Below are 14,396 nucleotides of genomic sequence, written 5' to 3'. Positions count from 1 at the left end.
GGAGGGTGCAGTGGGGGAGGGGAGGGTGCAGTGAGGGGGGAGGGTGCAGTGAGGGGGGGTGGTTCAGTGGGGGGGGGTGGTTCAGTGGGGGGGGGAGGGTTCAGTGAGGGGGGGTTCAGTGGGGGCGGGGAGGGTGCAGTGAGGGGGGGTTACAGTGAGGGGGGGGGTTCAGTGGGGAGGGGAGGGTGCAGTGAGGGGTGAGGCGGGGGGGGGGGGCTTCAGTGAGGGAGTGCTGAGCTGCTCTGGCTTTGCGCGGAGCTGCTGCGGAAATCCTCGCTGGGAGTTCGCCCGGTTCGCTGCCTCTTTGCAACATGGCGTTTGCAGGAATCCCACTTGTGTCTGCAGGAGTTCGCGGTCGCTGCTGCCGCTCGCAGATTGTCAACCGGCGGCATAAATTATGATGCCGGAAAATGGATAAGTCTTCGGGCAGCTCTGAAATCAAATGGAGCTCGGTATCTCTACCCCTGGATCTAATCGTCGGCAAGTTTCGGTTACCAACACTGGCAAGGCTGAGCCAAGGTAAGGAACTTGTTCGGGGCTCTGCACCTAAAGTACCACAAAAAACACGCAGTGTCGCACCAAACTTCTGGAGCTGCTGGAAGTCACTTGTCCAGTTTGTAATAAAAGTTTGGAGTTTTCCATCTCCTCTCCTGTAATCCAAGTTAATCTCAGTGCTTGGAGTGTGCTGTCTATTTGAGGGAAATGTGTTTGAATGAGGATTCACTGAGGTCTGTGTCACCTGCTTTGGGAAGCTGCTGGTGGCTTTCTCGGTGCTGTTTGCAGGAAGGGGAGAGAATGTTAGTGACCGCAGGGAGAAAACTCCCCCAAAAAGCCAGCGCTCGGCTCTGGGGCTTAACTCAGCCCCAGGTACACAGTATGTGTAACTGCTCCACATATTCACTCTCAGCCCGGGGGGGATTCCCGTCCCGTCCCGCTGAAACATGGGCAGCAAGACCATGACCAACTATAGTCTTTCCTTATCCATGCAGCAAGGCTGGATTTTCAATTCAATGTCATAATTCAATAAACAGGACAGAAAACCCAGTGAGAGCCGCTAGTGATGGAAATGCGAACATGAAAGGTAACCCTTTGTAGCGTTCTACCTTATCCCAACTTGCAGTCTAGAAATCTCCCGAGCTGTAGCTTCCCTGGTCGTTCAATTTGATTGAGGAGAATTTTGTATTTTTTTCAAATAGCTTTCCTCCTGATTGAGACGTGTTTGTCATTCATCCTAAACAGATCAAGCAATACTGATAAGTTTAGAAAGTTTCCTGCAAGTACTAATAAGCGGGGAGAGGTAAATCAAATCAGTATCAGCATTGGAGCATATTGTGCCAGATTTATATTTTGGAATGAAACAAAACAGTTCATTGAACTAAAGTCGACTCCCGTGGCCAGTGATCACTTTCTTTCACTGTTTAAAATAACTTGGCACGGCACAGCGGAGTGTCATATTCGAACAAGAAGTAAGAATATTAACCACAGTATTCATTGTCGTTTTTTTTTATTTGGGAAAATTAAACTAAAATAACTACTGCTTATTATGTATTGTTCATGTTCTGAAGTTGTACCCTAAGGTCCGACTGATTTGAGTTCCTGCTGTCAACTTGACTGAATTGTCAGTACCCTGGATTGGTCGCTTTGAGCCTCACTTCACTATAATTCAAGCTGAACTTTTTGTCCATCACTGACCGAATGCTGCATTGTTGACTCTTGGGTGAGGCATTGCACTGAAACCCTGTCTACCCCTTCAGGTGGGGGCAACAATCACATGACACTATTTGAGAATGAGCACGGTGGCTCGCCTAATGAATGCCCTGGCCGGCATTCATTCTGCAATCAGCACCACACATATCCACGCTGTTCATTCAGTTCATTGCTGTTATTACAATCTTGCTCTGTGCTGGCAAGATGAATGGCCGGTTGAACAGTTACTTTGTGCTTGTCCACACAACAGCACATTTAAACATGTTATTCACTGCCTGTGAAAACGTTGGACCATCCCGAGGATGTGACAAGGTAATAGATGTTGTTCATTGTCATTTCTGGGTTTCCCTCGTAATACTGTCTTTCAGCAGTGAACGGCACAGCCAGTGAGGTCTCCGACAGCTCACAAGGTCATTCACCAATAATGCTTGTCATACTACCAAGTTTGATTTAAGCTTCCTGATGAGTCGAGTATTGGTTGTGTAGATCTTCAAAGTCACTTTGAAAAGTCAAATGAGGTACTAATTCATCAGCGATTCTGCTGTTTTTAAATGGATGTGTATATACCATGTTTAGCAATAAAGAGACCTAACTTAAATGTATGATTAAAGTGCCCATCTCGCAGCATTTGTCTGATAGAGCGAGCTGTACTTCCAGTACCGTACTGCAAATTAGCTTGTTACAATAATGTTACTGCAATTTACAATTGGTTGAATGAGGGCCATTCCTGTGATTACCTTAAATCAGTATCAGGGAAAATTGTAATGGTGTGGTTTAAAAGGAGTGAGTAATAAGTGCTGAATTCCCGATGAGGCTGGTAAAAAGGTGTTTATAAACGATCCACTTGTCAATAAGTGAAATTCCACTTGTTAGAATTCTCCTCTGAATCTAGTATTTCAGTGCTGTGTCTTACTGGCCCAGGTCCAGGAATCCAATAGTCTGCTTCTTATCATAGCATTACAGGAATTACAGCATAGTCAGGAGGCCTCTTGCCCTGTTATACTGTTGTTGGTGATAGCATTTCAATTAGAGCTATTCACTCTAATCCCATTTCCCTAACTGTCCCTTCTTCTCACTCTCAATTCATGTAGTTTCTCACTTGATGTTTGTATGCATTTCATAGAATTGTAGGATTTTGTTGCATAAGAAGGAAGGCCCCACTGCCCTTTCATAACACTTTTTAAACATTTTTTTCTTTTTTGAATACTTATTTTATATCAGATTGTGCTTTCCTATTGTTTTTAACAAGGTGTTTCATGCCCTAATACACTATTGGTACTGATCTTGCATTTATTTCCCCTAGGGAAGAAGTTGTTCCCACTGACAACTTACCCCTATTTATCTCATCAAATCTCTTTTTCACCTTAAACATCTCTAGCAGATCTTCCCATAGCTTTCTTTGCTCTCATGAGGCAGCCCAGTTTCTCTAGCTTCTCCTTCTCATTGTTATCTTAGAATTGTACCCTCGCTGAAGCCTTGACATTCTTCCTTAAGCTGGAGACAACAGGATGTGTTTTTGCAAAGTTCTGTATCCCTGACAGGGTCTCACAGTTTATTGTAAATTCTAACTGCCATATAATCAGATTTAACATTCTCTGAGGAAATCAAACATTATATTCAACAAATCACCCTCACTGTACATGCTAGCCACTCTCCTTTTGACAGCTCAAATGAGTTTTTGAATGGCAGCAGCTGATTCGGGGGGGGGGAGGGATCCTGAGTAGTGGGGCTGAAAGTGAGGGATGCATGGATGGGGACTGCAATGCACGGCATTGCAGAGGTGGGGTGGAGCAGGGTTTGAAATGTGTATACTTCAATGCCAGGAGTATTCGCAATAAAGTGGGTGAACTTGCAGCGTGGATCAGTACCTGGGACTTCGATGTTGTGGCTATTTCAGAGACATGGATAGAGCAGGGGCAGGAATGGATGCTGCAGGTCCCGGGGTTCAAATGTTTTAGTCGAAGTAGGGAAGGAGGTAGAAGAGGGGGAGGGGTAGCATTATTGGTCAGAGATTGTATCACAGTGTCAGAGAGGAGGTTTGATGAGGACTTATCTGTTGAGGTAGTATGGGCGGAGATTAGAAATAGGAGAGGAGAGGTCACCCTGTTGGGAGTCTTTTATAGACCTCCTAAAAGTTCTAGAGAGGTTGAGGAAAGGATTGCGGAGTCAATCCTGCTTAGGAGTGAAAGTAATAGGGCAATTGTTATGGGGGATTTTAACTTGACTAATATTGACTGGAATTGTTATAGCTCTAGCTCGTTAGAGGGGTCAGTTTTTGTTCAAAGCGTGCAGGAAGGTTTTTTGACTCAGTATGTAGACAGGCCAACTAGAGGTGAGGCTATATTGGATCTGGTGCTGGGAAATGAGCCAGACCAGGTGCTAGACTTGGAAGTTGGTGTGCATTTTGGTGATAGTGACCACAATTCGGTTACGTTCACCTTAGTGATGGAAAGGGATAGGCATGAACCTCGGGCCAGTGGTTTTAGCTGGGGGAAGGGTAATTATGAGGCTATTAGGAGAGAATTAGGAAACATAGGTTGGACTAGGAGATTACAGGGACTGGGAACGTCCGACATGTGGAGTTTTTTCAAGGAGCAGCTACTGCGAGTCTGTGATAGGTATGTCCCTGTCAGGCAAGGAGGAATTGGTAGGGCTAGGGAACCGTGGTGCACCAAAAAAGTTTCTTTGTTGGTTAAAAAGAAAAAGGAGGCTTATGTTCGGATGAGACGTGAGCACTCGGGTAGTGCACTAGAAAGCTTTAGATTGGCTAAGAGGGAGTTGAAGAGCGAGCTTAGAAGGGCTAAAAGGGGACATGAGAAGACTTTGGCGGATAGGGTTAAAGAGAATCCTAAGGCGTTCTATAGGTATGTCAAGAACAGAAGGTTGGTTAGGGCAAGTTTAGGGCCAGTTATAGATGGCAGAGGGAAGTTATGTGTGGAACCGGAGGAGATTGGTGAAGCATTGAACCAATATTTCTCTTCGGTGTTCACGCAAGGGGACATGAATATAGCTGAGGAGGACACTGGGTTGCAAGGGAGTAGAATAGACAGTATTACAGTTGATAAGGAGGATGTGCAGGATATTCTGGAGGGTCTGAAAATAGATAAATCCCCTGGTCCGGATGGGATTTATCCAAGGATTCTCTGGGAGGCAAGAGAAGTGATTGCAGAGCCTCTGGCTCTGATCTTCAGGTCGTCGTTGGCCTCTGGTATAGTACCAGAAGATTGGAGGTTAGCGAATGTTGTCCCATTGTTTAAGAAGGGGAACAGAGACTTCCCCGGGAATTATAGACCGGTGAGTCTCACTTCTGTTGTCGGCAAGATGTTGGAAAAAATTATAAGGGATAGGATTTATAGTTATTTGGAGAGTAATGAATTGATAGGTGATAGTCAGCATGGTTTTGTGGCAGGTAGGTCGTGCCTTACTAACCTTATTGAGTTTTTTGAGAAAGTGACCAAGGAGGTGGATGGGGGCAAGGCAGTGGACGTGGTATATATGGATTTTAGTAAGGCGTTTGATAAGGTTCACCATGGTAGGCTTCTGCAGAAAATGCAGATGTATGGGATTGGGGGTGATCTAGGAAATTGGATCAGGAATTGGCTAGCGGATAGGAAACAGAGGGTGGTGGTTGATAGTAAATATTCATCATGGAGTGCGGTTACAAGTGGTGTACCTCAGGGATCTGTTTTGGGGCCACTGCTGTTTGTAATATTTATTAATGATCTGGATGAGGGTATAGTTGGGTGGATTAGCAAATTTGCTGATGACACCAAAGTCGGTGGTGTGGTAGACAGTGAGGAAGGGTGTCGTAGTTTGCAGGAAGACTTAGACAGGTTGCAAAGTTGGGCCGAGAGGTGGCGGATGGAGTTTAATGCGGAGAAGTGTGAGGTAATTCACTTTGGTAGGAATAACAGATGTGTTGAGTATAGGGCTAACGGGAGGACTTTGAATAGTGTGGAGGAGCAGAGGGATCTAGGTGTATGTGTGCATAGATCCCTGAAAGTTGGGAATCAAGTAGATAAGGTTGTTAAGAAGGCATATGGTGTCTTGGCGTTTATTGGTAGGGGGATTGAATTTAGGAGTCGTAGCGTTATGTTGCAACTGTACACAACTCTGGTGCGGCCGCACTTGGAGTACTGTGTGCAGTTCTGGTCCCCACATTACAGGAAGGATGTGGAGGCTTTGGAGAGGGTGCAGAGGAGGTTTACCAGGATGTTGCCTGGTATGGAGGGGAGATCCTATGAGGAGAGGCTGAGGGATTTGGGATTGTTTTCGCTGGAAAGGCGGCGGCTAAGAGGGGATCTTATTGAAACATATAAGATGATTAGAGGTTTAGATAGGGTGGATAGTGATAGCCTTTTTCCTCTGATGGAGAAATCCAGCACGAGGGGGCATGGCTTTAAATTGAGGGGGGGTAGTTATAGAACCGATGTCAGGGGTAGGTTCTTTACCCAGAGGGTGGTGAGGGATTGGAATGCCCTGCCAGCATCAGTAGTAAATGCGCCTAGTTTGGGGGCGTTTAAGAGATCCGTAGATAGGTTCATGGACGAAAAGAAATTGGTTTAGGTTGGAGGGTCACAGTTTTTTTTTTAACTGGTCGGTGCAACATCGTGGGCCGAAGGGCCTGTTCTGCGCTGTAATGTTCTATGTTCTATGTTCTATGAAATTGCAAATTTGATTTGATTTCTACTCGGGCAAGCACTAAATAACTCATTTTCTGAATGCGTGCCATCAGTGACAAGCTGCACTTGTCCATCACGCGTGTTGGCGGATTGTGGATGTGCTGCCTGTGATTTCCCAATAATGCAGTGCACATGTGCAAGTAGCATCCATACAAAAACCCATTCCGTAGCTTTGATTTAATTTATTATTTGATTTGTTATTGTCACATATATTGCGCGCTGTACAGACAAAACATACCATTCATACAGTGCATAAGGGATAAAGAAAGGAGAGGGTGCAGAATATAATGTTGCAGTTACAGATAGGGTGAAGGGAAAAATATGTTAGGACTATTCAAAACTCTGATAGTAGTAGGGAAGAAGGTGTTCTTGAGTCAGTTGATATGCGTTTTCAGACTTTTGTATCTTTTTCCAATGGAAGAGAGTACGTCTGGGGTGTGTGGGGTCCTTGATTATGCTGGCTGCTTTTCTGAGGCTGCAGGAAGCGTAGGCAAAGTCAATGGACGGGAGGCTGGTTTGGATGATGGGCTGGGCTACGTTCACAACTCTTTGTAGTTTCTTGCGGTCTTGGTCAGAGCAGAAGCCAGACCAAGCTGTGATACATCCTGAAAGGATGCTTTCAATGGTGCATCTGTAAAAATTGGTCAGAGTCATAGAAGACATGCTCACCATATTCTGCCATGAGTTGGAGTTGTCTTTTTTTTGTAATAAGCTTAACTTTCTTGTACATAATTTGTGATCTGAGTGGGTTGGAAGTGACTTGGACCTTTGCCAATGGTATTTCTATACATAGCTGCTGGGAATTGTGCAAAAGCAAGATGGAGTGACCTTTGCTTCAATTTTCTTTTGATTCGTCCCTCCACCAAATCATCTGATTTCCTCTCTTCAGTTCCCCATGACAACATGCCTAATAATGGAAACTCACTCCAGGGGAAGGTTCCTTCTGTGTGTCTTACAAAGTGAAATCATAAATGGGTTTATAAAGAGTGGGTCTGTGATTGTGGCACAGAGAAAATCTCCCCCTTCCAGTTCTGTAACATGGCAAATCATGAACATCCATTCGTGTCAGTCTGCACTTGATTAACCCATTCATTCAAAGTGAAACAGCAGATTTTAAGCTTGACCAAAGTTTAACTCGCTTGTTGAATTTAGCAAATTTTACATTTCCAGATCTGCATGTATATTACCAACAGCACAGCAAATAGTTTAGGACTCTGATAACGCCATTGTCTAAAACTGAATGTTCCATTCAATATTAAAATAGTTATGGACAGAATGCATTTTCTTAATTTTGGGTTAAATTTGTAGGATTGAGGATAAAGAGTGGCATGGTGGTGGAGTGGTTAGCACTGCTGCCTCACAGCATCAGGGACTCAGGGTTCAATTCTGGTCTTGAGTGACTGTGTGGAGTTTTCACATTCTCCCTCTGTGTGCATGGATTTCTTCCAGGTGTTCCTTTGGATTGGCCATTCTAAATTGCCCCTTATGTCCCAAGATGTGTAGGTTAGGGTGGTCAGCGGGGTAAATACGTGGGGTTATGGGGATAGGGTCTGGGTAAGATGCTCTGTCTGAGAGTCAGTGCAGACTCAATGGGTTGAATTTTGCACTGTAGGAATTCTATAATTCTAAAGAATTAGCAGTGCAAGCTTGCTTATGTTCACTTGTTTTTCTGATCACCGTAGAAAGAACTGCACAATGTAGATGTTGTAATGTATACAAGACACCTACTTCCTAAAATTACAATAGAAAATTGCTGAAAACACTTAGTGAGTCAGCCAGCAGCTGTGGAGAGAGCAGATGTGTTGTTATTTCAGGTGTGAGCCCTGCAGCAAAAGTCAGAATTGCACCAGAATTGCTATCTCTTGTTTTCTCCATAGGCACTGACTGATTTGATGAATGTTTTCAATATTTCCTGTTTTTGTTCCAGATTTTCAGCAGCCACGATTTCTGGTGCCTGTTTCCTCAAGCTATTTGCAATGTCAGCATGGATATAAATTAGATCTTTTTGCACACATTGTACAAGTATTAAATGGCATAATAAAGGGACCAACACCTGAAAGACATTTGATCCAATTTTAAGGGATGCAGATTGGCTGTTGAAAACAGGTTAAGTCTTCTACAAATGCTAATAAGGGGATTAACTTGTTTTAGGACTGCTCAAGAAAATTGGTATTCCCTGAGACATTGAGCTTATCCAAGCTCGGATATGGCCTTGCAAGGTTTTTGGGATTGACGCGATGCCAAGAAGAGCAAGAGTTCATCTCCTAGCTCCACAGCAGTCCTGAGGGCTACTTTTCTTAACTGGGGCTCTTCTTTAACTGCTGCTGTTGAGGCAAACAGGCCAATGGGCAAACTAGCTGCTTTGGCACAGTAAGTGCCTTGGTTGAAGTTTGTGTTCCATTGGTGATCAAAATTTTAGGCTTGAAAACAGTGAAGATTTGCCTTTACTGAATTGTATTTCCCAATTTCAACAAAGCAAAACATTTAAAGAAAGAGAGGGGGGTGGCGTTTAAAATTTATTTATTAGTGTCATAAGTAGGCTTACATTAATACTGCAGTGAAGTTACTGCTCAGGTACACTGAGGAAGAATTCAGCATGGCCAATGCACCTAACCAGTGGGTGGTGGGAAACTAATGCTGTAGTCTGTTGGAAGAAACAGGTTCATCAGCTTCTAAGAAGAGCAGACTGATTTGAATTGTGGTTTAAATGCCAACATATCAGTGAATTTGCAACGTTTTCTGTTTTATTAAAAATATATTTTTTAATTGTTTGAAAAGGTTTTCTCCAAGCTACTCCAATTTGATTTTTATTCACATTTGAACTGAAAAGGTGGAAATGGTTTTGAAAGTTTGCCTTATACAGTGCTTGTTTATGGTTCCAACACCTTCCATGCCAAACATGTATTGATAGTATTTAAACAGGGTGGTGTGATGAAAGGAATTGTACTATAGTTTATTTTTAATAGCAACCATCATGTGCCACTTTCATTTCCACTGCTGGCCAAAACACTTGTGGCTTTTCTGAGAATGCTCACAACGGTAGCGTGACAGACAATCCTGAAATAGGCCGTTTTAAGTTGGATATTTGCAATTACTATGGATGGAATTAAGGTGGTCTAAACCTATTTCAATTACTGTACATACAGGTGTAGAGAGGAGAATCTTTTATTTTGCAGCTGGAATTAAACTAAAACATAGCGTTTTTGAGTTAGTGAATGCAAATTCAAAGCAAATTTCTTGCATTATTGCTAACATTGCTGTCTAGAGATTTGCAGGGGAAAGTTGCACCTTGCCTCTTTTCCGTGGTGGCCATTGCACACACCTGATATCTAGTGGAAAGCAGAATACTGCAGATGGTGGAAATCTGAAATGAGAACAGAAAATGCTGGAAATAGTCAACAGATCAGGCATCATCTGTCGAGGGAGAACAGAGTTAACCTTAATCATTGATCTGAAACATTAATTCTCTTTTCTCTCCATAGAGGCCGCCTGACCTGCTAAGTATTTCCATCATTTTGTTTTTGTTTCATCTCTAATGGAAGTATGTTCACCACCATTTTGACTTGAGTACCTCCTAATTGTCCTGGGAGCCTGCCTGAAATCAGACTCTGACCGTAGCTCCTGTCAGGAATCCAAGCACAAGTTGCTGAGGAGAGCTACATTCAGAGCCATGCCTCGATCAACACTCTGATAGAGCAACATGTTCCAGAGCCAACCAGAGAGCAGGTTATTCTAGACCTGGTAATGTACAATGAATCAGGATTGATTCATGATCTCATAATGAAGGAGCCTGTAGGTAGGGCTGATCATGACATCATTGAATTTCGCATTCAGTTTGAGGGTGAGAAGAGTGAAACTAAGATATCAGAATATAACTAGGAGTAGACAATTCAGCATCTCAAGCCTGCTCTGCCATTTAATACGATCATGACTGATCTCACTTTGGTCTCAACTCCACTTTCCTGATCACTCTCCATAACCCTTCAACCCATTACTAATTAAAAATCTGTCTATCACCTCCTTAAATTTACTCAATGTCCTGATATCCACCATACTCTGGAGTAGTGAATTTCACAGATTCATGACCCTTTGAGTGAAGTAATTTCTCCTCATTCCTGTTTTCAATCTGTTACCCCTTATCCTAAAACTATGACCTCCCATTCTAGATTGCCCTACAAGAGGAAACATCCTCTCTGCGTCTACTTTGTCCGTTTCCTTTATTATCTTATATACCTTAATTAGATCCCCTTTCATTCTTCTAAACTGCTCAATCTCTCTTCATTAGATAAACCCCTCATCTCTGGAATCAATCTACTGAACCTCCTCTGAACCGCCTCCAATGAAACTACATCCCTCGTCAAGTAAGGGAACCAAAACAGTGCACAATACTCCAGGTGCGGTCTCACTAAGAAAGACCAGTGTTTTAAACTTAAATAAAGAAAATTACAAGGGTATGAAGACAGAGTTGTCTAAAGTGAACTGGGAAGTTAGGTTAAAGGTAGGACCATAGAGATCCAGTGGCAGACATTCAAAGAGATATTTGATAGCACTCAGCTAAGGCACATCCAGTGAGAAAGAAAGAATCTAGGAGAAAGGTGCACCATCCCTGGCTAACTAAGGAAGTTAAAGATGGTACTGACTTGAAAGAAAATATGTACAATTTTGCGAATATTAATGGTACAACAAATGATAGGATAGAATTTGAAATGCAGCAAAGAATGACTGAACCTAAGTAAGGAGAAATTAGAATATTAGATAAATCTAGCTAGAGATGTATAAAAAGAGGTAGTAAGAGTTTCTGCAAGTATTTAAAAAGGAAAAGAGTATCTAAAGGGAGTATTGGTCCTCTAGAGAGTGAGTCTGCGGAATTAACAATGGGAAATAAGAAAATGACCAAAACATTGTTGAGTTGAACAACCTCTCTCCTCCATAGTGCACCCAGTCCCTCCTATTGTCTCATTAAGCTCATGGGGGCACAATGGTTAGCGCTGCCTCCTCACAGCACCAGAGACCTGGGTTCGATTCCAGCCTTTGGTGATTGGCTGTGTGGAGTTTACATGTTCTCCCCATGTCTATGTGGGCTTTCCCCCGGTGCTCCGGTTTCCTCCCACAGTCTAAAGATGTGTGGATTGCTGTGCTAAATTGCCCCTTAGTGTATTCCAAGATGTGTAGGTTAGGGGGATTAACCATGGTAAATGTATGGGGTTACAGGGATAGGTCAGGGCTGGGATGGGGGTTGGGCCTAGATAAGATTTTCTTTTGGAGACTCGATGGGCTGAGTGGCCTCCTGCACTATAGGGATTCTATGATCCTGTCGGAATTCTATGATTCATACAACCATCATGCAGTTCTCTGGAAGTATATGCCTTTGATCAATTCAGGCATCTCATGCTGGGCTAGTTATTTCTTGATGAGGAAAGTATTTCCCTTCCCTTACTGGCCCCTCCATCAGGACCCCAAAGATGATGTGTCTGAGAATCTGGGGGACTTTGCAGGTCAAGCTGTTCCTGTTATCTTCAATGTTCACCACAGAATCAAAGTTGTTTACAGCACCTGCCCTTTAAATAGCATCAGTGATATCTATATCTGCCCCCCCAACTCGCAATTAGGCAAGCTTCCATCAAAAGTATGAGCAATGGAGGCAGTTCACCTATTTTAAACAAAAGAGAAGTACAACATTACTCATGCCTCTGGCCTGAGTGCTCAGAAATGCCAAGTGATTGCCTCATGCACTTCCTGACAAGCAATGGGCCTTGCAGTTTATGTAACTCAGTCCAGAGGTAAATTGCTGCATCCAAAGCCCAAACAAGTGCTCTGCATACACAGCAAATTCAAAATATTATGGATATGTTGCTTCATGTTCAGTTTTTAAGGTATTAACTTTAACTGCGGAAAGTCAATGACAGCCATCCAGCATTTTTCCCCAAGAAGCTGAGCATTGAATATTCTCTGTGGTTTAGGGTTAGAGGTCATTCAGTGTACGTCGCCAGACAGACGTTCATTTAATTTTAAACAGCTTGTGGGTGAACATTAACAATGCTAATGTCACACTACAAATCCACAAGATATAACCCAGGGAGCAAAGAGAGCTATTGCTGATTTATAAGTGTGGCAAGAAGGTAATTTCCAAACCTATGGTGAAGTGTTTAATATTGATTATTATAGCAAGGAGTCTGAGCTGGCTGCTTACATCATTAAATATTTATTTGTTAGACCTTTGTAGTACAACCAATTTAATGCCATTCAGCGGTGTAAGTTGTTTTATTTCTTTCAGTAAAGTCTGCAGTGATTCATACTTGTCTCATGCTTGAGACAACGATAGACTTTGGAGATACTATAAGAATCAACACTTACAAATCTGAATTCAGTGAACATTGTTAAAAGAACAATATTCTTCAATTTGGGCTTAAATTATATATTTTGAAGTAAGGATTTTGCAATTATTTTGTCACTTTTATGCCTCTTTTTCATTTCTTGCTGTTGTATGCAAGTACAATAAATAAATACTGTCCATTCTGATCACTACGCTGTAACAACACAATTCTCATCAAAACATAGAAAATAGGAGCAGGAGGAGGCCATTCGGCCCTTCAAGCCTGCTCCACCATTCATGATGACCCTGGCTGATCATCCAACTCAGTAGCCTGATTCCCCCCCCACAAGAGAGCTGTAAAGGAATTAAGATATACCATTGACTCAAGTGACTGAAAACTGCACTAAATTTTAAGTGCAATTTTCTTTTTTTTAAGTACAAAGAGTATCAAAGCCATCAGAAAAGAGTAGGATTTTAGTTCAGTGCATTTTCTGACAATTTTTGACATTTTTAGGTTCTTCCAGATCAGTTTTCACTCAAACATTGGCAGACATTCCAATATGTAATTTTTGTAAAATCTGAACATTTCAACTCTTTCCACTGTATATACAGGTTATGTCTGATGTGGTCAATAATTATTTTATTTTATCGTCTCTCCGAATAAACATTTAAACAGTTGATCACAGGAGTTAACTATGTATTTCAACATTCCTACCTACTAAGATGTCCAGTTGCCAGCTTCCTCACTTTGCTTTATATCCCCATACTATCAATAATCTTTTTCCTTCTCCAGCTCTGTTTTTCCTGTTCTCTTTGGTCTCTTTCTACTGAGGCCAGAAACCTCTTGCCTCTTTGCCCAGGTAACCTCAGATTTTGCGAGACGGCCCAGATTTTCAAATTACTGCCGTGGCTTGAATCTGACGATACTGATCAGCCGCTCATTAAAGATACTGGCTGAAATTCACCGACCATGCTCGCGGCTGGGATTATCCAGTCCCGCTGCTGTGAATGGAGATTTGGCTGAGCGCTAAATTCTCCATACTCGCTGGCAGTGATAGCGGGGCATGTGAGACCGGAGAATTCCAGCCACTGCCTGAATTTCATATCCATTGATTTAAGCATGGAAAAGATGAGATGTCATGATGTGGGTTCTAGAACAAGTAGTTAATCCACATCATCAGACTTGTGTCCAGCTAAAGTTCTGCCCCAGCCTCACAGAATCCCTGCAGTGCAGAAGGAGGCCATTTGGCCCATCGATTCTGCATCGACTCTCCGACAGAGTATCCCACCCAGGCCCTATCCCCGTAACTCCACATACTTACCCCGCTAATCCCCCTAAACTACACATCTTGGGACACGAATGGGCAATTCAGCATGGCCAATCCACCTAACCTGCACATCTTTGGACTGTGGGAGGAAACCAGAGCACCCAGAGGAAATCCACACACAACGTGCAAACTCCACACACAACGTGCAAACTCCACACAATCACCCAAGCCCGGAATCAAACCCGGGTCCCTGGTACTGTGAGGCAACAGTGCTAACCACTATGCCACCGTGTCGCTCCAAAGGTAACAGATAACTGCATTTCTAACATGATAATTCCTGATGTACACTTTGTTTATTAGCTGTAAATGGGTAAGTCTGTAAGGTAATAGCGGAGAGTTGATTTCCTTACTAAATAATTTATAGCC

At 42.9% G+C, this 14,396-nt stretch overlaps 1 protein-coding gene across 4 annotated transcripts in view; it reads left to right on the top strand.

Annotated features, from left to right (window-relative positions):
* Window positions 1–220: 220 nt before the first annotated feature.
* The window catches only part of gareml (GRB2 associated, regulator of MAPK1-like), a 169,905-nt gene continuing 155,729 nt past the window's right edge, over window positions 221–14,396 (top strand). For 3 of the 4 annotated variants that reach the window (XM_078212980.1, XM_078212979.1, XM_078212977.1), the window contains exon 1: window positions 344–519. In XM_078212980.1, coding sequence (XP_078069106.1) covers window positions 411–519 — 109 coding nt within the window. In that variant the 5' untranslated portion in view covers window positions 344–410. Of the gene's footprint in view, window positions 520–14,396 lie in introns of all 4 variants that reach the window. The other variant, XM_078212978.1, reaches the window with a different exon arrangement.

This window comes from Mustelus asterias, chromosome 5, assembly GCF_964213995.1.
Source record: "Mustelus asterias chromosome 5, sMusAst1.hap1.1, whole genome shotgun sequence".
NCBI lineage: Eukaryota > Metazoa > Chordata > Chondrichthyes > Carcharhiniformes > Triakidae > Mustelus > Mustelus asterias.
The sequence above is the reverse complement of the archived record's forward strand: the minus strand, read 5'-3'. Positions and strand labels throughout refer to the sequence as shown.